This window comes from Heteronotia binoei, chromosome 2, assembly GCF_032191835.1.
Source record: "Heteronotia binoei isolate CCM8104 ecotype False Entrance Well chromosome 2, APGP_CSIRO_Hbin_v1, whole genome shotgun sequence".
Lineage (NCBI taxonomy): Eukaryota > Metazoa > Chordata > Lepidosauria > Squamata > Gekkonidae > Heteronotia > Heteronotia binoei.
In genome coordinates, this window is record NC_083224.1 from 178,864,772 (window position 1) to 178,886,069 (window position 21,298).

Below are 21,298 nucleotides of genomic sequence, written 5' to 3' on the forward strand. Positions count from 1 at the left end.
TGTTCTGCGACTATTTTTCCCGAGCTAAGACAAAAATCTGTGAGCTGGAGGCTAAAAATCTGTGAGCTAGCTCATGCTAACTCAGCTTAGAGGGGACACTGACAGTGACTAAAGGGGACCTCCACATCTAGAAGTGGCAATCATCTGAATAACAGGAGAAAGCCTTGGCCACTATGCCTTGTTTGTTGTCTGCAAGGGTGACTAGTTGGCTGCTGTATGAAGGAGGATCCTGGACTTGATGGATCATTGATTTGATCCAGAAGGGGTCTTATCAAGGAATCCATCTTTTGGGGGAGTAGCATGTCTCCAAGGGGTAGCTCAGTAAGTGATCGAGCATAACCACTAAGACGGCGCTCTCATTACAGAACAATTTTTAAAATTTTCCCTGACCTGTACATTTCCTAAATATTTTAGCGGCACTCCTCAATAATGTTGCTGTGCATCAAAATCAGAGCTTTTTTTGAGCAGGAACACACAGGAATGCAGTTCCGGCTGGCTTGGTGTCAGAGGGTGTGGCCTAATATGCAAATGAGTTCCTGCTAGGCTTTCGCTACAAAACAGTCCTGAGTGCAACAATGGTGACATCAGGGGGTGTGGCCTAATATGCAAATAAGTTCCTGCTGAGCTTTCCCTACAAAACAGCCCTGTGCGAAATAATGGTGACACCAGGGGGTGTGGCCTAATATGCAAATGAGTTCCTGCTGGGCTTTTGCTACAAAACAGTCCTGAGTGAAACAATGGTGGCATCAGGGTGTGTGGCCTAATATGCAAATAAGTTCCCACTGAGCTTTTCCTTCAAAACAGCCCTGTGTGAAATAATGGTGACACCAGGGGGTGTGGCCTAATATGCAAATGAGTTCCTGCTCAAGCCCTGCTCAAAAATCATCTAGTGGTGGAAATTGCCATCAATTCACAGCTGACTTATGGCAACCCTGTAGAGTTTTCAAGGCTCTTTAGAGATGTTGATTTGGTTTGCCATTGTCTGTCTCTACATCACAACCCTGGCATTCCTTGGATGTCTCCCATCCAAATACTAGCCAGGGCCAACCTTGCTTAGCTTCTGATATCTGATGAGATCGGGCTAGCCTGGGTTATCCAGGTCAGGATCAAAATTGTCTAGAGCAGGGGTGTCAAACTCATTTGTTATGAGGGCTCGATCTGACATAAATGAGACCTTGTCAGGGCAGGCAATGTGTGTACCTATTTAAGATTAGGTAGCAAAAATATAAACTTTATAAAGGACACAAACACAATTAAGGATTTAAAAAAAATTAAAATAAAACATGCTTAAAACATTAGCACTCATTGGTTTTAAAGGTGCTTTCTTTGTATTTCTCCCATGGGATCTAGGGAACTGGGCAAAGGAAGCTCTGGCTTCTTCCTTCTCCCCAGGGGACAAGGAGGGGGAGGAGCCTCAGCCAATAGAAGGAAGAGAGGCTTGGCTCATTAGGTCTGCTGTGTGATTGAGAGAGCAAGCTCTGCCTGCCCCCTTCCTCTGTCGCTCCTGTGCAACTGAGCAAACCTGGCAAAGCAAGCTGTGACGGAGAAGGAAGCAAGAGACAGGGAGAAGGAAGCAGATGACAGTCAGTTGCTTGGAAACTGATTTGGCACCCGGGCCACATGTTTGACATGCCTGGTCTAAAGTGTTTCAATTACATTATTCTTATGCTTGGCCTTACAGTCTCTGTTGATATTTGTAATCTGTCTTATATATGATTGTTGCTAGTTACCTCTGGAGCCAAATCTGAGAGCTCAGGATGCCAATGGCATAATCAAATAAACTAGTTCCAGGTAGGTTTGTGTTGACCTCACAAAGAAGGGAAATGCTGGGTTATCATGATCAGTTTTCCACATAAGTCAAACAGATCTTTTCCCTCTGCATCCCGTCCCCCCCCCTCCCCCCGGGTAAGTGTCAGATCTTGTCTTGTCTGGTATTGCTATCTGTCTCACGGATAATTCTGAACCTGAATATTTTTAGCTGTAATGCTTTAAATTAGGATGACAGTGCTGAATCTATTAACGAAAAAAAAAAAGCTCCACGGCAAGGCTAAAAACTTGTCTCAATCTGAAACAAGTCTCAAGCGGTAGGAGTAACTGGGATTTTAAATTATTAGGAGCCAGTTAGGTTTTGAGAGTTTATTTTTAACTTCATTATAAACACACACATTTCAGCCTGCACCAAGTCCTATAGCTGGGACCAAGAAAAAATTTGAATAAATAACTGGAGATTAACAAAACCCAAGGGTGTTTCCATAGAAAGACCTCCCTTCCTCCCTAATTTGTTCAAGCTGTCATTCCTGTCTCTTCTAACATAGCGTAATGTTTTGGCAGCTCTCCCAAGAGTTGCGATTTGGGGGGAGAAAAAGAGCATCAAATATTGTTTACAGCCAGAAGCTCTTAGAATATTCATATGGGGCATCTCCAATTAAAATTCCATATTTAAAAAAAAAAGGTGTTTGATGCATCACGTCTATGCTATATCTTCTGAACTTTTTAAGCGTGATAACTGAATAGTCCATTTTGTTGCAGATCAGCACAGGGATGGATTGTGTTTAGTTGATTGTGTATAGCATGCTGAGCCAAAAAAAAGAGTAAAGGTAGTCCCCTGTGCAAGCACCGGTAGTTTTCGACTCTGGAGCGACGTCGTATCACGACGTTTTCACAGCAGACCTTTAATGGGGTGGTTCGCCATTGCCTTCCCTAGCCATCTACACTTCCCACCCCCAGCAAGCTGGGTACCTATTTTACCAACCTCGGAAAAATGGAAGGATGAATCAACCTTGAGCCGGCTACCTGAACCCAGCTTCTGCCGGGATCAAATTCAGGTCATGAGCAGAGAGCTCAGACTGCAGTACTGCAGCTTTACCACTCTGTGCCACAGGGCTCCTTTACTGAGCCAAAGGAAAAGTAAAGAGAGTTTTACAGGTACATGGGGCCTGAGGTGTTACAGGTTAAAGCTAAGACACTGCCCAATTATCTCCAAAGCATAATGCCATCCAGATTTTGGAGATCCAGATTTTTTGGGGGGGGAATCAGAGCAGGACTTTGCAAATTTCACTGTGTTTTTACCCCTGACTGCAGCATTCCAGTATCCAGTGACATCACTGCACTTGGGCACATGAGATATGATCACTATCTTCAAGTACTTGAAGGGCTGTCATGTAGAGGATGGGGTGGAATTGTTTTCTGTGGCCCCGGAAGGCAGGACCAGAACCAATGGGTTGAAATTAAATCAAAAGAGTTTCCGGCTCAACATTAGGAAGAACTTCCTGACCGTTAGAGCAGTTCCTCAGTGGAACAGGCTTCCTCAGGAGGTGGTGGGCTCTCCTTCCTTGGAGGTTTTTAAACAGAGGCTAGATGGCCATCTGACAGCAATGAAGATCCTGTGAATTTAAGAGGCGGTGTTTGTGAGTTTCCTGCATTGTGCAGGGGGTTGGACTAGATGACCCTAGAGAACCCTTCCAACTCTATGATTCTATAAGCTTGCTGAGCATTCCTGAAAAAGACTAACAGCGCCTTGGGAGGCAGCCACATGTGCTTAATTGTGGCCTCCACAGGATCCGTGGTACTTCCAGAGGTCTTTGTGCATTCCTAGTGAGGCCTAGAACAGCCTGAAAATACCTATATTCCCTCTTGTTAATGAATCACTAGGTTAATGACAGTGCTGACCTGATGATAAAATAGTGCCTTAGACTAGATTCAAGAACCTCCAGAGTTACTGGTAAACTTCAGGGAATGCTTGGAGAAGCTATCAAAGCTACTTGGGAGCAACTCTAGGCATTCCTTCTTCCCGGGGCTGCAGATTTTCTCTTGGAGTGGAGTGCCAGGCAGAGTAAGCGAAAGGCACAAACTCAGAGAACACAGCTGCCAAAATGGTGCACTGGGGCAAGAAAAGTAAAGTTGTAGGTTCTGTCAGCAGGCTGAAGTGACACGCCTCCTGGTGCTTCGGTTCTTCAGTAAGCAAACGTTAGACATTTTGACTGAAGCTTTTAGGATTCAAGACACTGTTCCTGCCTGATGCAGGGAAAATAAAAGCTGGTTGTTGCCTGAGGGTCTTCCATGGCAGTCGATATTCAGAGCACAAAAAAGCTCAGGGTTTTTTGCCATTTGTCATCCTGCCCAAATGTCTTTCCTCCAGGTTGAGTTTCTGTTGTGAGGATACTGCATTTTCCAGCAATAACCACGGTATATTTTTTTTAACTGAGGGGAAATGGGATTTTTCCTCAGATAATGTATCCTTTGCATCAATTTATGATTTTATTATTATTATTATTCTTAAGGAGTAAGCAATCCAACGCTGCATCAGCCCTGGGCCAAATGCTCACCTACCCTTCTCTTTAACAAGTGAAAAATGTCAGCAACGGCTATTCCCTTCTCTGCAGCAATATAAGGCTTTCCCCCTCTTCTTTTGGGGATGTCTATTTCCATCTTCAGCACTGAAGTGTACACCTGTTTGTTTGTTTGTTAAGGGGCCAGCAGCCTCTCACATTAAGGTGATGCTGGCCAATGCCACCCCAAATCCAGCAAATTAATTCTGTGCAAACTAGATACACTCAGAGAGGACAGCTGAATGGAACACCTGCTGTTTAGAGGCAGCCTAGACCTAAGTGCCAGATGCAGGGAACAGAAGATGATTAGTACCTTGTGAGCTTCTTGCAGCGTCTGAACAGCGGCCTTTCAACTACAGCAAGATTCAGCGGTAAGCAGTATCTTAAAAATATCTACTTCTTAAACAAGCGAGCGAATGGTTTTGTCCCCTAACAGCACTATGGTGAACTATGCAAAATCTAAGGGACTGTGGCAGATTACCTTAATGAAAACTGTGCAGCCCTGGACACAATTTATCACGCAAACACATTTTACAGGTGGACCTTGAAAGGTCAGTGAATGGAAGATTCTGAAATCACCAAAGAACTCATTTAACACTGAGTGGCTGAAAATGAAAAATGCGGTGGGGAGGGGAAGAAAACGCAACTGTGCATGCCTCAGAAGTACAAGCTGAGATAAAAAAAAAAATCACACATTGTGCTTCCTTGCAAGATATGGTTACACAGTGTAGCTATGGCCAGACTGCATCAGTGTACCGAAGGTAAGAGAGGTTGCCTTGACCTATGAATCAGGATCTGCCTATTCAGAATACTCTGCCGTGTACTGGCCAGAGTCTCCAGGACACCTAGAGATGGTGGCCATGGTCACAGAGCCGAGGACAGTGAGAGGTATTCAGGATCCCAACTGCAGCTTGCTCTCTGGAGTTTCCGAAAAGAAAGAAGTGCCTACAGAAAGCACAAAGGGCCTAGGCTGCCAATAGGGAATTATATCAGGTCCATACTGTCCACTTGGATTCTTGTCTGAAATCAATGAACCTGGCAGTTGGGGGTATCATAATGCCAGTCTGGTCCTGCCATAGCAACCTCCTGTTCAAGGACAATTCTACTTGGAGTCCACTGTTACAGTTATTTCCAGATCTTTGAAGGATAGATTGCTGAGAAGAACTTCAGAGTTCCAAGGGACTGGAAATAACAGGTTTTGTTTTTATATAATCCATTTGCGGAAATGAAACAGGTAGTCTGGTAGACAAGAAAAGCACTGTAACCATTACTGGTCTTCACCCATGGTCTGCCTCACGAGTGATGAGATTAGGCTATGTTTTCTGCAAGTTAAGTCTGGACCATCTGCCTGCATTGTACCGACTTTGGCTCCTCAGTGTGCCAATGGAAAACTTTGTTGGTGAAGAGTCAGCAAAGCGATGTCCACCATCAGACAATTATTCCAAAGACAAACTTAGTCTTCAATAACATAACCATCAGATCTGATGAAGAAATCCCCCAGAGTGTTCTGATGATGCAGGATCCGTAAATCTGCCTTCCATATGGAAGGCTGAGGATACTGCAGCTGTGTGAACTCCATAGACAAATCATGCTCAAAACATCTCTAGTTTGGCCTTTGCTGATTTGCAAACTGTCTACATTGCACACTGGCTCGAGCAACTGGGAAGGAGGGAAGAGTGAAAACAAAATAAAGAATGCAACACAGGCATCATTCATACTCAAAACTTCTGAAAGCTGATGCATTGGCTGTTGCAATGGTCCAGAGAATTAAACAGGGATCTGTTTTGTATGCACAAGGGACTGGGAATCATTCCCTCTTCTTTATTGCACTATGCCCTTCTCCCTACCTCTTTTTCTACAAAAGTGTTCCGTTCAACCATTTCACTGCTGTAAAACTTCCACTGTACCTTCTCTTCTCTCCCTCCCAGCAATTTATTCCATATCATTTATTGGCTGTTGCTGGGCAATGATAGAAACTAAGGTTTCCTAGAGGACAGGCAATTGGATTAGTCTTCGCTGAAGTAAAAAACCTTTTTAAAATTTATATATTATTTATAGCCTGCTTTTCTCTCTGGGACTCAGAGCGGATTACGCAGAGAGAGTCAATGCAAGTCGACAGGAAAGGACACTCAGCAAACAACAAAACAAATATTTGGGTTGTAGAACCAACGAAAAATCTTTTTTTTTAAAAAAAAACAACCAGAATCGAAGCGAAGTGTGCTATAGACCACAGTCCCTAATAATTTAGCCAAGTAACTTTGTGAAATACACTTCACAGCGCTACCCTATTGCCTGCATAGAAAAGTCCTCTTGAATCATTCTGTTTTGCATAGTTTGCAGAAAGCCAGGAGAGTGGATGCCTTCCTGACTTCCTCGGGCAGGCCAGTCTACAAGGTGGGGCCCACAATGGAGTAGGTTGATGTTTGGGCGGTTCTTGCCAGTACTGTGTGTATATGCTGACAACTGAACCAACATCTACTGGTAGTCCCTGGCCCCGGCCTGGTGGAACGAGCTCCCATTTCAAATCAGGGCTCTGTGGGACTTTGTTACAGTTCTGCAGGGCCTGCAAAACGGAGCTGTTCTGCCAGACCTCTGGTTGAGGCGGTGGATGTTCCCACCATCTTGGCCTCCCCTGCCCATGGTAAGCCTACAGATGCTAACTACAGAATCACAGAGTTGGAAGGGTCACCCAAGGTCATCTAGTCCAACCCCCTGCACAATGCAGGAACTTCACAAATACCTCCCCCCCCCCTAAGGATCAGCATTGCTGTCAGATGGCCATCTAGCCTCTGTTTCAAAACCTCCAAGGAAGGAGAGCCCACCACCTCCTGAGCAAGCCTGTTCCACTGAGGAACCGCTCTAACTGTGAGGACATTCTTCCTAATGTTTAGTCCAAAATTCTGCTTTAATTTCAACCCATTGGTTCTGGTCCTACCTTCTGGAGCCACAGAAAACAATTCCACGCTATCCTCTATAGGACAGCCCTTCAAGTGCTTGAAGATGGTGATCATATCATCTCTCAGCTGCCTCCTCTACAGGCTAAACGTGCCCAGCTCCTTCAACCTTTCTTCATAGGACTTGGTCTCCAGACGGCTCACCATCTTCATCACCCTCCTCTGGACCCGTTCCAGCTTTTCTATATCCTTCTTAAAATGTGGTGCTCAAAACTGAACACAGTACTTTAGGTGAGGTCATACCAGAGCAGAGTAAAGCGATACCATCACTTCACATGATCTGGACACCTGCTGACGTCTAAGAGGAAGTGTACTGGACTGCTCTGGAGCGGTGTATGTTTCTTTGCTGCCATCTTGCTTTATTTAACTGGTTTTTCACTACATATTTATTGTATTTTATTTATGTTGTGAGCCGCCCTGAGCCAACCATGGGATAGGGTGGGATGTAAGTGCAATAAATAAATAAAATAGAAACACTGTAATCCCAACCCCCTTCAGAGCCTTCTGGAAATAATGGCATAAGGATTTTGAGTAAATAAACACCAACTGGCAATATCCCTCACACACACACACAACTATGCTAAAGAGGAATCCCCTCTGAGGCAATTGCTTTCAAGATTAAAGCGGGTACTGAACTTCTCCCGAAAAGGCTCGGCGTGACTCTTCTGTTTTAATTGAAATGCGATTGCTGCTTCACTCTTATCGGTTCTTACCTTTCTTCTGTCAGAACCGACTCCCTCACTTATAATAAATCAGAGCAAGTCACCTCGCGGGAACACTTCCGTGAAAATTTGTTCTTGGACTCATTAAAGGCAAACCAATGTTAATTTCAGAGCCTTCCGTATGCTCAATACATCTCTCTTTTGAAGGATAGCAAGGAGACAAGGCAATTTGTAACATCCTCCAACAACAGGCACAGTTACAGTAAAATGAGCTAGCTTTTCTTCCTCCTCCACAGTGCTGGGTATCATTCAAGGTAACCTCCGACAAGGAGTCAGAACCTGACACGATTCTTTCTCCAGAAATCCAAAACTGTTCATATTCTCTCTCTCTCTCGGCTTGACTTCGCGAACGAAGATTTAAGAAAAGTGCAGTAGTCCACGTCTGCTGCAAGCTCGCTGGTGGCTGACAAGACCAATGCGGGACAGGCAGGACCGGCCACAGTGGCTGCAGGGAGGCCACCTTTTCTAGGCCCCTCTCCATACGGAGCAAGCAGTGCTGTGCCTAAATAAGGCTGCTTGGTCGTTCAGGATGCTGCCGAAAAATGCTTTCGTCTCCGGGTCAGCATCAGGCGACCAATACCCTGAACCGCCTACATGCAGGATCGGGACTGCGGCTTCCAGTGGCATCTTCCACCTGCCGTTTCGCCCCTTGCCCATCGCTGCAGGACTTGGTATTGTGGGTTGTGGATGTGGATACCCTTCAGGCCTGCGCAGAGGAATTTTTAGGTGAAGCGCAGTGTGCGCAGTACAGGCTCCACCCTTTCACCATGGGGTCATCTGCCATGGCCCAGTAAGCCTGGACGCCGGCAGCGAGTCCTCCAGGTGGTAGACGTTACATTAACGAGCTCTGTCTGCCCAGGCTTGATGTTAGAGTTTTCCTTCTCTTGGCTGGCGAGGTTGGTTATACCGCCGGACATTCGGTCGCACCATGACGCGGCAAACTCTGTGAAAAAGGGGGGGGACCAGCGAGAAGGTGTTGCCACGGATACAGTAATGTAGGAGAGGCCATTGCAGTGACCATCTGCCAGGCATAGCCAGACAGTGACCACTCAGCGTTCACTACACCGGGAAAGGAGAGGCGATGTATTGCGCGTGCACTTTCCCAGGGGGGGCAGGACACCCAGAGGGAGCCCACCCCTCCACCCCCCCGTTCATATTAACTGGAGCTAAAGCCCACAGTCTGAAGTTACAAAAATGCCATTAAAAGCCTTTCATTAAAACACGTGCACCTGGCCTTCCTCTGAGGACTCAATGCTGCTTCCAAAGACAATGCTGGGTTGCAAAACAGGAGGGGGAGGGAATCCAACTGTGTGTAACAGGCAGCCTACAACACCAACTTCTATGACGTCTGCTGAAGACTCTGCTGCCTTTTAGCCATGGCGGAATGTTCTCCAGAACAAGGCACCCTAACACGCCTGACAAAATACCATAGAACCATAGAATGTTTTTAATTTTAATTTTTAACTGTATTTTATTGGTTTTAAATTGCAAATATAAGTGTCTGAACCGACCGTTAGCCGCCCTGAGTCAACTTGAGGAGAGGGCAGGATAGAAATTTGAGGTAATAAAATAATAATAAAAAATAAAAAAGCGGGAGGCAAAACTGCCCTCTTCTGCACCTTTTTAGGCAGGGCATTCCAAAGGGAACAGCCACGTCACTGGAAATGCCACTGCCAGAGCTGAAGGGGAATAGACTTGAGAGCTGAAAGGAGGCAGACTTGAGAGATGAGACTGCAAAGAGGCCATTATCTGAGGAACGCAACTGGCAACAGTCTCTCAGGGTCCCAGGATGTAAAAGGCTTTAAAGGTAAAAATCCAAAAACAAGAACAAAATCTACTGATACCTCCTATTAGGAGCAACTGAATGGACACAACATGTTGTGCGAGCTTTCAAGCTCACCAGAACCTTTCATCAAGCTAGATGTTGACAAGATTTCTTAAGACGGAAGGGTTAGAAGGCAGATTGTTCAGGCCATTACGTTGTGGTCTGATCCTACATGCGTCCTTGGTGAGACACACACAGGCAATTAGCTTCACTGTAGCTGAGGTCTTGGGTTACACAACATGGTTAAAGTTAAAAGCCAGCACCTTAAATTGGGCCCAGAAACAAACAGGTAACCAGGGTGAAGCACAGGTGTTCTGCATTCCAAATGGCCAGCTCTGTATTCCAAATGGCCAGTTCTTAAACCAGGGGTGTCCAAGACTTTAAGCACGCATGCACATTTGGAATTCTGACACAGCATGGTGGACAAAGCAACAAAATGGCTGCCACCGGCGGCACAGCCAGCCACAAAATTAGTGCCACAGGTTAACTTCAGTAGTCCAGTGCAGATCCTTGTGCTGTGGTGGCAGCTGATGCCAAAGCAAAGTTTTAAAAAGCTGCACAGCCAATCAAATCTCCAATAATCAATCAGAAGCCTACCTGGCCCCACCCACTTCCTAAAAACACTCAGCAGGGGACAGATAAAGAGTCGGCCAGCACCACAGCACCCACGGGCACCGTATTGGGAACCCCTGTTCTAAACTAAGAAGAAGAGAATAGATTGGATTTATACCCTGCCCTTCACTACCCAAAGGAGTCTCAGAGTGACTTACAGTCTCCTTTCCCTTCCCTTCTCCTCCCCACAACAGACACCTTGTGAGGTCGGTGGGGCTGACAGAGCTCTTCCAGAACCGCTCTTGAGCAGAACAGGCTTGAGAGAACTTGTGGCTGACCCAAGGTCACATCAGCAGGTGCATGTGGAGGAGCAGGGAATCAAACCCAGTTCTCCCAGATAACAATCCATGTGCTGAACTACTACACGAAACTGGCTAAACTAAAGTCTGTGCATAATTTTTAAAATATTTTTTCCCATTGTGAAAAAAAACTACTTGACTGCTTCCTTAATGGCAAGACAATTTTCAATTACTGACTTCTTTTATACCCCTACCTTTCTCCCCAGCGGAGACCCAAACAGCCCACATTGTTCTCCTCTCCTTCATTTTATCCTCAACACCACCCTGTGAGGTAGGTTAGGCTGAGAGCTTGAGACTAGTCCAAAGCCGCCCAGCAAGCTGCCATGGCAGAGTGAGGATTCGAAACTGGGGCCCCCAGATCTTAGTTTTGATGCTCCAGCCACTATGGCAAACCAGCACTCAGCGTAGGGCTGTCCCCATGCAGGAGATAGCAGCCATTGATTTAAAAAAATATATTATTTGAGTTCAGTCAAACAGTATTGACTAGTAAAGCAAAGCCTCCATGCCAAGCTTGATGTAATAAACAAAGAAGGTAAACAATGAAATCTGCAGCGGGAGGAAAGGGAACAGAGATAAAGGGAAGACAATTAGCAAATGACTAATCTGTTTTAACGATCTTCTCACAAGCTGCCTCTGGCATTTGTGTGTAAGAGAGAGAGATAAAAATATTTGAATTGAATATTTTAATGCAGATAAACAGACCAACAATTAGAAGCAAAAACAGCAGTAACTCCTTGCTAGTTAAAGGCAGGCAGCCTGGCAGGACGCTACAGAGAGAGAGAGAGAGAGAGAGAGAGAGATGCCCAGAATTACATTAGCACCAAGGGGAGAAGCCTGAAAAGCAGTTTCCAGAGCCTGGAGAGGGTGAATTTCTTAAGACTGGAGAGTGACAGTGTGAGGGTATATATGTTCACTGTGGGGCACTTTGCCATGAATACCCCTCATATGAGGAAGCGTCATAAAACTCCTCCATCACAATTGCCACCAGGACCAGAAGCATAGCTTCCGCCAGGGAGAAATATGCTGGAACTGCTATCTTCCTCTTCACCTTCCCCACGATACTACTTGTTGCTCGTCCGCCATCCTCCAAGGTGGTTGGCTAGCTTTACCTATTGCCTTTAACATATTATGCCCAATGGACTCGTGTGTGAACGGTGCCCTTGGAGGCCAGTCGTAACAAACTGGGCCCTTTACGCTAGATGATGCTTTGAAGATATAATAGAGGGCTCACTTTTCACTGTGTAGGCTGCAGCACTTGCAAAAGGTTCAGGGTCTTAGTATCGAAAGGTCTCTTCAAGGTTCAGTGCATCAGGAAACTAACCACCATGCTGTTGGAACTACAAACGTAAAAACATAAGAAGTGCCCTGCTGGATCAGATCAGTGGTCCATCTTTGTATAGGATGTTGTTTCTGAGCGGCCAACCACTTGCCCTTGAGGGTCAACCAACAGGGCATTGAGGCCAAGGCCTCCCCTGACGCTACCCCTGTAGCACTGGGTTTCAGAGGTTTACTGTCTCTGAATGTGGAAAGTCCCTTATGGCTAACTGCTATAAAACCAGCCAATTCCCACTTTACAGGCAGAGTATGGCACAAAGGCTGAAAACAGTACTGAAGTTCAAATGCATAGGGTGCTACGGGTGGAACCCCTTCACTGGGTTTCCAGTACATCATTATGCCACAGAAAGAGAATTACCTGTGTGCAAGAATCTGGTTGTCTCACAGCATCTGCTTCGATGACGGAGAAATGGCCAATTGTGGAGTTAGCATGAGAACCAACTGTGTATGAATGTACCTGCGACGAAGGCATGGATTAGAAACTGCAATGCACGTGCATCAACCTCTCACACTCTCAATGCTTTTATACCACAAGCACATATGTGGAGTTAGTGAGCCTTATTCAACAAAGTGAAGCACCATGCAAAGACACACACCCCTGCCCTACTGGGTTCCCAAGACTGCCCTAGCAAACATCTGGAGATTTTGGAGGCAGTGCCTAGAGGGGGCAGAGTTTGGTAAGAATGTGATGTCACTTTGAGATGATATTCTAGGCTGCTTCCTCTGTTCTTTATGATCTTTGCATAGAGACATGCAATGTCACTACATGGAGGCCATTTCCCCCCTGCTCCCATTAATTGGGGATGGGAACTTGGGGCTGGGAGTGGGTGAATCTCTGTCCCAGGAAGCAGTGTTCCCTCCAAGCTAATTTATACAGCAGCCAAACTGCTCGCTCACAACTTTAATGCGAGTAGCTCATGAAGTAGAATTTTTTGCTCACAAGACTCCACAGCTTAGAGGGAGCCTTGGCAGGAAGGCAAATGGGAGACCTCCCCTGTCCCCCTTGCTGCATCGCACTCATATGCCAGGGTTCAGGGAGACTGCAGGAACAGTACTGGGTATAATGCATTAGAAAGGCATGTAACAAACTGCATTTTGATTCCTGGCATAGTACCAAGTACTGGTTTTGGCCTTCAAAGCTCTACATGGCTTTGAATCCAAAGTACCTGAAAGACAGCCTCCACCCACACGTACTTGCCTGGCCTCCCAAGATGGTCCAAGCAGGCACTGCAGTGAGAACCCACAACAGCAGAAACGTACTAGGCGGGGACTTCTCGATGGCCATTTTTAGATTGTAGAACTTCCTCCCTTAGAAACAGTGTCTGAAGCTCTCATTACAGGCCCCTTGACACCAACTGAGGGCTATTTGGGAAGGCCTTTTAAATCAGATTCGTAGCTCTTAAATTTAACTTTGTGCTTTAAACATACAGTACAGGCTAAACCCACTTTAGCTGTCCTCTTAGAAAAAGCCAATGAAGGACTAGAAAAAGATCCCTTCGGAACGACGATATGTGCCATTTAGATCCCTCAAAACCGGTACCTTGTGCCAGAGCTTGCACAGTTCCTGCCGTTCGGCGTGCCAACTCCGCCATCGAAACTGCAGGCGGCCATTTATCCACTGCAAGTATCGGGCATCTCTTTGGCCTTCCCAGTGGGTTTCTGGAGCCAGGTCTTTCCCTTCCCTCCAGCTTCTCCGGGTGGTGTCACACTAAGATTGAGAAACAAGAAGCAGCAGCTGCTTTTTGACAACACAGGATGACAAGCAATCGATCACCTATGTCTCATTTCACTGTGCTGCGAGGCTGTACCTCTATGTGAACGCCTTGCAGAGTAAGCCCTATGAAAGCAAATGGGGCCCATTCGGCGGAGGATCAAGAGTGGATTACCTTAGGCCATCTCGTGGCAGAGGCAAGTTGGAAATAACCAAGAATAACCACAGCTCCTTCTCTCAGCCACTATGCTACACACATTCCTGAATGCCCCCTTCCACCTCCAATTCATCTCCCTCCACTTGTACAAATAGCTAGGTACAAGTCCAGTAGTAGAGATCAGTGTTCCCTCTAAGCTGAGTTAGTGTGAGCTAGCTCACAGATTTTTAGCCTCCAGCTCACACATTTTTGCCTTCGATCAGCCCCAGAACACAATAATTTATGCAGTAGTTCACAACTTTAATACCTGTAGCTCACAAGATTCTGCAGCTTAGAGGGAACATTGGTAGAGACCAACACAATTTTCCAGAGTATGAGCTTTCGAGAATCAAGAGTCGTTTGACTCTTCAAAGTTTATACCCACCCCCCAATCTTATGGGTCTCAGCTACTCCTGAACTCAAATCTACTTGTTCTAGACCAGAACAGCTACCCTCTGAAACTGTTCCAAAAAGCTTCCCTTCTTGTTACTTTTTTCTCGCTTTCCCCACTCATGCCAGTTTGTTTCTCTCTGGGCCCTCCACCGTCCAGATTTTTCTTCTAAGCTTTCATTTCGAAAGATCACATTATTTAAAGAGCCATTATGCAGGACTTCTGCAATTGAGAAAAATCAATTGACATTTAGGCTGGGGTTTGCGGTGATCCGCAATCTCCGTAGCTAGTTGGCCAGGCAGGCGGACTCGAGAGCACCAGAGAGACACTTTCTGTAAGTACTACAGCTCAGCTGCCATACCCTCTGAGAGGTTTGTGACGGATGTCTGCTCTGGTACGAATATGGGGTTTTTGATCTGAAGAGCTGGATGCTCACTGACAAAGAGAAGCGGCCAGCCACTTGCTTCCGCCAGTCCCCTGTGTCTGCAGCAATCCATCACACTTGTCTTTCCATCAAGTGACTTGCCAAAGTAATGCACAACAGGGTCCCCAGACTTCCCAAGCACGAGGAGGGTGGGTGAAGAGGGCTGCAGCAGACCAAAGTGATATGGGTGGCAGCCATTTTGGCCAGGATACACAATAATATATATTTTTTTAAAAATGGGGAATGAAAATGTCATCCTCATGCAAGTATGCCGGGGGAGGCAGGGCATCAAACAGTGGCATATTTGTTTTATTCATATAGTACATTTTTATCTCTCCCTCCAAAGAACCCAAGGAAGTGTGAGTCTCCATTATTAAAGGTAAAGGTAGTCCCCTGTGCAAGCACTGAGTCGTTACTGATCCATGGGGTGACATCACATTGCGACGTTTTCTTGGCAGGCTTTTTACGGGGTGGTTTGCCATTGCCTTCCCCGGTCATCGACACTTTCCCCCCAGCAAGCTGGGTACTCATTTCACCGACCTCGGAAGGATGGAAGGCTGAGTCAACCTCGAGCCGGCTACCTGAACCCAGCTTCTGCCGGGATCGAACTCAGGTCGTGGGCAGAGCTTGGACTACAGTACTGCAGCTTACCACTGTGCGCCATACCCTTGCAATAGAGAGGGACGTTAGGCTGCGAGTGACTGGCCCAAGGTCACCTTGCAAGATTCATGGCAGAGGAAGGATATGAACTGAAGAGTCTCCCCAGATCCAAACCTGACACTCTAACCCAGATGTGTCAAACATATGGCCTGGGGGACAGAACGGACTAGTCCAGGGCTCTTATTTGCAATCAACTGGGTGGGGGAGACCAGTCCAAATGTGGACCGGATGAGCCTATATTAAGGTAATACCCGCTGCTGAGGTCCCTCCCTTTCCCAAATGCAAGCCCTCCCCAGGGTTTGCCCAACCCAGAGTTGGCAACCACAAGAGATAAAGAGGGTTGGTTTGGCCCCAAGTTCTGCTGATGAAGGGTATAGGTCATGGGCAGTGACAAGATATATCCGGTACCTGGCATTACATTTTATGGCACACGTGGCCCAGCCCAACGAAGCGACATTTATGTCAGATCTGGCCTTTGTGACAAATGAGTTCAACACCTCTGCTCCAACCTCTACCCTGCACTGGCTTTGAGCGCTTGCACGAGCCTCTGGAACGAGCAGCACAAGCTCAGGAGCCAGGTTTTTTTTTTGTTCTGCAGCTTGGTCCTTGACACGAGGAGGGAGCTGCAAGGTTCCTCTGCACCAGGAAAGCTCCACAGAACAAGCTCTCTGATCAGGAAAGGCTGCCTCGCTGCTCAGCTGCCACCTGCTGGCAGGTTAAGCTAGCACAACAGCAGAAGAACCGACAAACATTAGATCTGTTCTTAGACATAACCCAGAGATATATTACGTTACTCCTTTCAAAGGCTACTTTAAAAAAACAACAACTAGCAATTACTACAAAATCAGAATTTGGCCTTCCGCTCCTAATTCTTGGAGGACTCCTCTTAATTCTGTGAGGACAATTTTCTCCTTATCATGTGCCATTGACTGTTGGGAACCAGAGATGTATGCGTTGTTTGAATCATCTGCAAACGGTATTTTTGCTAAAAACTGGAGGCAATTTTATCATTGTAGCTATGCCCCAGGCAAGCAGACTGTGATGGCCCAGGAGGATTACAGACTGGCTTGGGAAACAAACTAGCCTCTTCCTTTTCATCATGGGGAGGGATGGTGGCTCAGTGGTAGAGCATCTGCTTGGGAAGCAGAAGGTCCCAGGTTCAATCCCTGGCATCTCCAAAAAGGGTCCAGGCAAGTAGGCGTGAAAAACTCCAGCTTGAGACCCTGGAGAGCCGCTGCCAGTCTGAGAAGACAATACTGACTTTGATGGACCAAGGGTCTGATTCAGTATAAGGCAGCTTCATATGTTCATCAACCTGACAATGTCTGTATGTCTGAAAAAGAGCAAAAGCTGTATCTCTAGAAGTTACTGGAATCACTGAAAGAGCTCTGGCTTTTCCCTAAATCTCTGCCATTCTGAGTTGCTTCTCCTTCATCACAGAAATGTCACAGAAATGCGCCTGACGAGAGACACTGCACTGATCCCAAGACAATTCCACTGAGCTCCCAGCAGAGCAGTTAAGCCACTGGGTGGGCTTTTGTCAGTGAGAAGAAATGCACTTGAACCCTCTCTAGTGGGTTAACTGCTCTGCTGGGAGTGCCGCAGAAGCTTCTTAGGGTGGGTGGAATGTGAATGCAATAGCCTAAGCCTTCAATGCATACAGTGATTCCAGATGGAGAAGGCATTTTTGCAGCCACTGTCCTGGATTTGGGGGAAAGGTGGCACAAATACCCTTCTCTTGATCTTTACAAGAATTTAGATGATTACTGGGTGGCAGAGAAGGATGTGCCTTTCTCCAAATGGTAAGAGAAGAGACAGCCAAGGAAAGTTAGGAGCTCTTCCTTCAATCTTCATGGCCATTCTTCAATGTTGGTGGCTAGAAAAGCCGCAAAATAAAATCTCAGTGGAAAGATTTGCACTATTATTACCAGTGGCAAGGCTGGCCCGTGCAAAACATTGGAAGAACTGCATGATGCTTTCAGTCAATGACTGGAGAATCCTGCTCTGGGACTATTTTATACTTGGAAAAATATCCTCTTGCAGTTCTCCAGCACACATGCCCAAATACCAGGAAGCCTTCATGAGGCTATAGTTTCCTATCGCTACCTCTCTGACCTTGACATTTTGCCAAAAAAAATCAAATTTTATCATAATCTGATATTTTTCTAAAAACAGTGACACTCCTTTACTATTGCATTTTGGCTTTATTGTGTATAGTTTTTGTTGTTTTCTCCCCCCCCCCTTTCCCCTTCACCTTCCTTTTCTGAGAAATTAGTTCTCCCTGTGCATTCCATGAATTCTATAAGCTGAGCTCTTTTGATCTCTTGTCAGTATACATTCTCTGTGTAGGGAGTTTATTTTGCAGCTTTTTATTTTGATCATATTGTCTTGCTGTATCTACTTCTTGAACTTTGCCTGTCTGAATCTGATCCACCCTGAGGGGAGGGTGGGGTATAAATACCAATAAAATAAAATAAATAAATCCTAGGATAACGGCATAGATGTGTTATTATAGGCTTTTGTCTGGGGGGGGGAGGAGGAGGGATTTAAAGGGTTAAGTATTTTGTGGATACTTGACTGCAGTTGTTGTATATCGTTTTTAAAAGTTTATTTTAAAAAAGAGAACCCAAAAAACCAACAAACTTCCTGACCACAAACCGACACTATTGCAATAAAAAGGGGGAGGAGGGAGAGAGAGAGATTCAGAAGAACTAAGCAGGTTGTCACAACAGATCATTACAACGTTGTTGCACTACAGCACAACAGGAATTTCTTATTTTTAACCGCCCCCCCTCCAAAAAAGCCCTCTAGTGCTAGGGGTGGGAAGCAGCTGTGGATGCTGAGGCAAGGAACATGGTACAGTTGTGGGTGGGATCATCTAAACTGTGCATCTTCCCATCCAGACAGCTTGCTAGTTTGCACAGATGCCATTCTTTCCAGAAAAGATCAGACCAAACTGAGTTTGAGAAAGTCCAAACAATGGACAATTAAAGCCTGAGAAGTGGACGATTAGAGAATGATGCCATGAGGTTGCTCCAATAAAACCACAGTTTGGAAGCCACAGTGGTGGACAAAAATCAACCATGAGGTTGCTCCAATAAAACCACCACAGTTTGAAAGCCACAGTGGACAAAAATCTCTGAGAGGATGCTCTGAGCTCAGTTTGCAAGCAGCACACCCTGGGAGCACATACGGCCAGGATTGCGTGAACTGCACTGGCTGCCAGTTACTTACCGGATTCGTTACAAAGTGCTGGTCATTACCTTTAAAGCCCTATATGGCCGAGGACCTGCCTACCTTAGGGACCGTCTCTCCCCACATGAACCCCAGAGAGCACTGAGGTCAGCAGGGAAGAACCTGCTGACTATCCCCGGGCCAAAAGAAGTAAAACTTCAAAGTACCCGTAACCGGGCCTTTTCTGTTATGGCCCCACAGCTGTGGAACCAACTTCCAGAAGAAACACGAGCCCTGCGGGACCTTGAGAAATTCCGCAGGGCCTGTAAGACCAGTTTGTTTCGAATGGCCTTCGCAGACTACAACTGCTAATTAAGGTCGCCATCTAGACAATAGCACAATTCAATTTTACTGTTTTAGAATTTTAATAGTTTTAATTAATTATGGTTTAAAATGTTGTTTTGTATTATGTATATTTGAACTTTGTTGTTAGCCGCCCTGAGCCTGCTTCGGCGGGGAGGGCGGGATATAAATAAAAGGTATTATATACTACCCCAGACAGTTGCTCGTATGGCTTAACATCTATGCTATGCTAACATCAATGTCTGAATTGCAGTTGTTGTTTGCATGCAGCTACATTTGTGTCAGTATTCCTCACCTCCCCAACAGAGCAACAGGATCCAATAACCAAAAATAAGGGGAGAAAAAAAAATAAAAATAAATGAGCACCTATAGTTGGCTTCGTATGAAAAAACCACGAAGGCAAGACTTTTATTTATTATGGACAAACCTTTAAGGATATCTAGTTAAACAGCACTTTTTTAAAAGCTCAATTACCAGAAATGAATTCATGGAGAAGAAACGACTGAATTAAATGAATGGCATTTTTGGAATGAAACCATATTCTATATGTACCATGAGGATTGCAACCATCTGGCTGTTCCTGACAGTGATCATACTCTGTAGCAAATAACACCTGGGGCCCAGGCTAGGGAATTCTGCTTCCCCGCCCCATCCCTTCCCCACAGTGTCCTGAATAATCTCATCTTACATTACAGAGAATTCCACTTTCAATGGCAAGGAGACCATGGATATAATGCAGCTGTTTCTCAGCCCAATCAAGTGAATTCCACAGGCTTTGAAGAGCATAGTTTTGTGACCCCGCGGGACCCAGTGGAAGATCAATGAGACACAGAAAGATGGGAGTTACAGACACAGGAAGCCCATCCTGATTTCAAATGAGAAAAGTCTTTTGCTCACTCAAGTGTAATGAAATGAAACTGATCTGACATTTCCTTGTAATGAGAACATATGGAGACAAAAAAACGGGAATTGTCTCGCCCCCACGGAAGGTCAAGTTTGACACTGAGTTCTGGATTTTGGTGTTCCAACAGTACAGTATAGCAGCTAGAGTCACGCTAAGGCAACCCAGATTCAAATTCCTGCAGTCATAATGCTCACAGAGTTACCTTGGGCCAGTCTCTCTCTCAGCATTCCCTGTTGCAAAATGTTGCAAAAATAAAACAGAGGAACAGTAGCCTTGTTTATTGTAAAATGGAAATTATATCAAGACGGCTCTCTCCCATTTTCCCATTAATGGCCTGGTTCAGGATACCTAGCAATTCCGGTCTGTGTAGCGAAGAAAGCAGCTTCTTGGGAAGGCACTGCATGAAGACTTCGTTTTGCTGTCTTTGCTCTTGCAAAGCTGGTGCTGGACAGACTTCCAACAGTGCAGCTTCCAAATAAAAGGGCAAACTGTCCCACCTACTCCTCATAGTCCTGTGGGACCAAGCATCACAATTCCAGCTACCATCCAGGGCATTTTTCCAAGGGGACAGTTTGAGGATGAAGAACGATCCCTTAGATTGGAACAGTCGTCACATCCACAACTATCAGGGATATGTGCCACTATATGAGAAGAAATGGAATATTTTGTTGACATTTCTGGGTTGCCATTTGCATGCTTGACACCAGTTCATATCAGACCTTACTGATGATGGACAGCGGTGATGAATATTTCCCCTAAAGAAATCATCACACTAAGACTGGATTTAGATAAAGGCCTCTCTATCGTAGTAACCTTCAGTGAATGGTGTAGCATTTTGGTGATGAGAAAAGTCAAGATTTGTAGTGTAAACACCAGGTAAAAGACTCACTGTGCATACTGTTACTTCATCCCAGAGCTTCACTCTGTTCAGCATCAAAAGCTGTTCCACCAGGTTGATTCTCCACAGGAACCAAGAAAATACCAACAGCAGCTCTCTGCTCCCCACCAAACCATCAGAAGGGAGTTCATAGAATTCCAGCCTTCTGTAGCCATGGCTGAAGGCCGCACTCTTAACAAAACGGATCTGGGTGCCTAAGAAGGAGGTAAGACAGAAAAATAGGTTGCTTGTCTGTAACTTGACCAGACAAAAAACAGTCACACATGGATTGCAAGCAGAAAAAGGCCTGGAACAGTAGCTAGCCAAAGAACTGGCGCTCAAATCTTCTCCTTAAAGAGAGAACTGTAACTTTCAGTATATGCCTTTTTGCTTAGTTCCTACAGAACTCTAGCTCTCCCAGAAATAAAACATGAGCACAGGGGAAGAAAAGCAAATTATATGATTTCACAGATAAATCACCCAAAGAATATCAGCTGTAGGGGAAGCGATCTGCTTTCTTATT

The 21,298-nt window shown here is 45.6% G+C and overlaps 1 protein-coding gene across 2 annotated transcripts in view; it reads right to left on the reverse strand.

Annotated features, from left to right (window-relative positions):
* Positions 1–21,298, reverse strand: part of TEDC1 (tubulin epsilon and delta complex 1) — a 41,376-nt gene that overhangs the window by 15,959 nt on the left and 4,119 nt on the right. For both annotated transcript variants that reach the window (XR_009555082.1, XM_060232576.1), the window contains exons 3-5: positions 20,788–20,990; positions 13,616–13,783; positions 12,434–12,532 (exon numbers count right to left, since the gene is read on the reverse strand). Coding sequence is in view for 1 of the 2 variants with exons in the window: in XM_060232576.1 (XP_060088559.1) it covers positions 12,434–12,532; positions 13,616–13,783; positions 20,788–20,990 (470 nt within the window). In the remaining variant the exon portion in view is untranslated. The remainder of the gene's footprint in view (positions 1–12,433; positions 12,533–13,615; positions 13,784–20,787; positions 20,991–21,298) is intronic.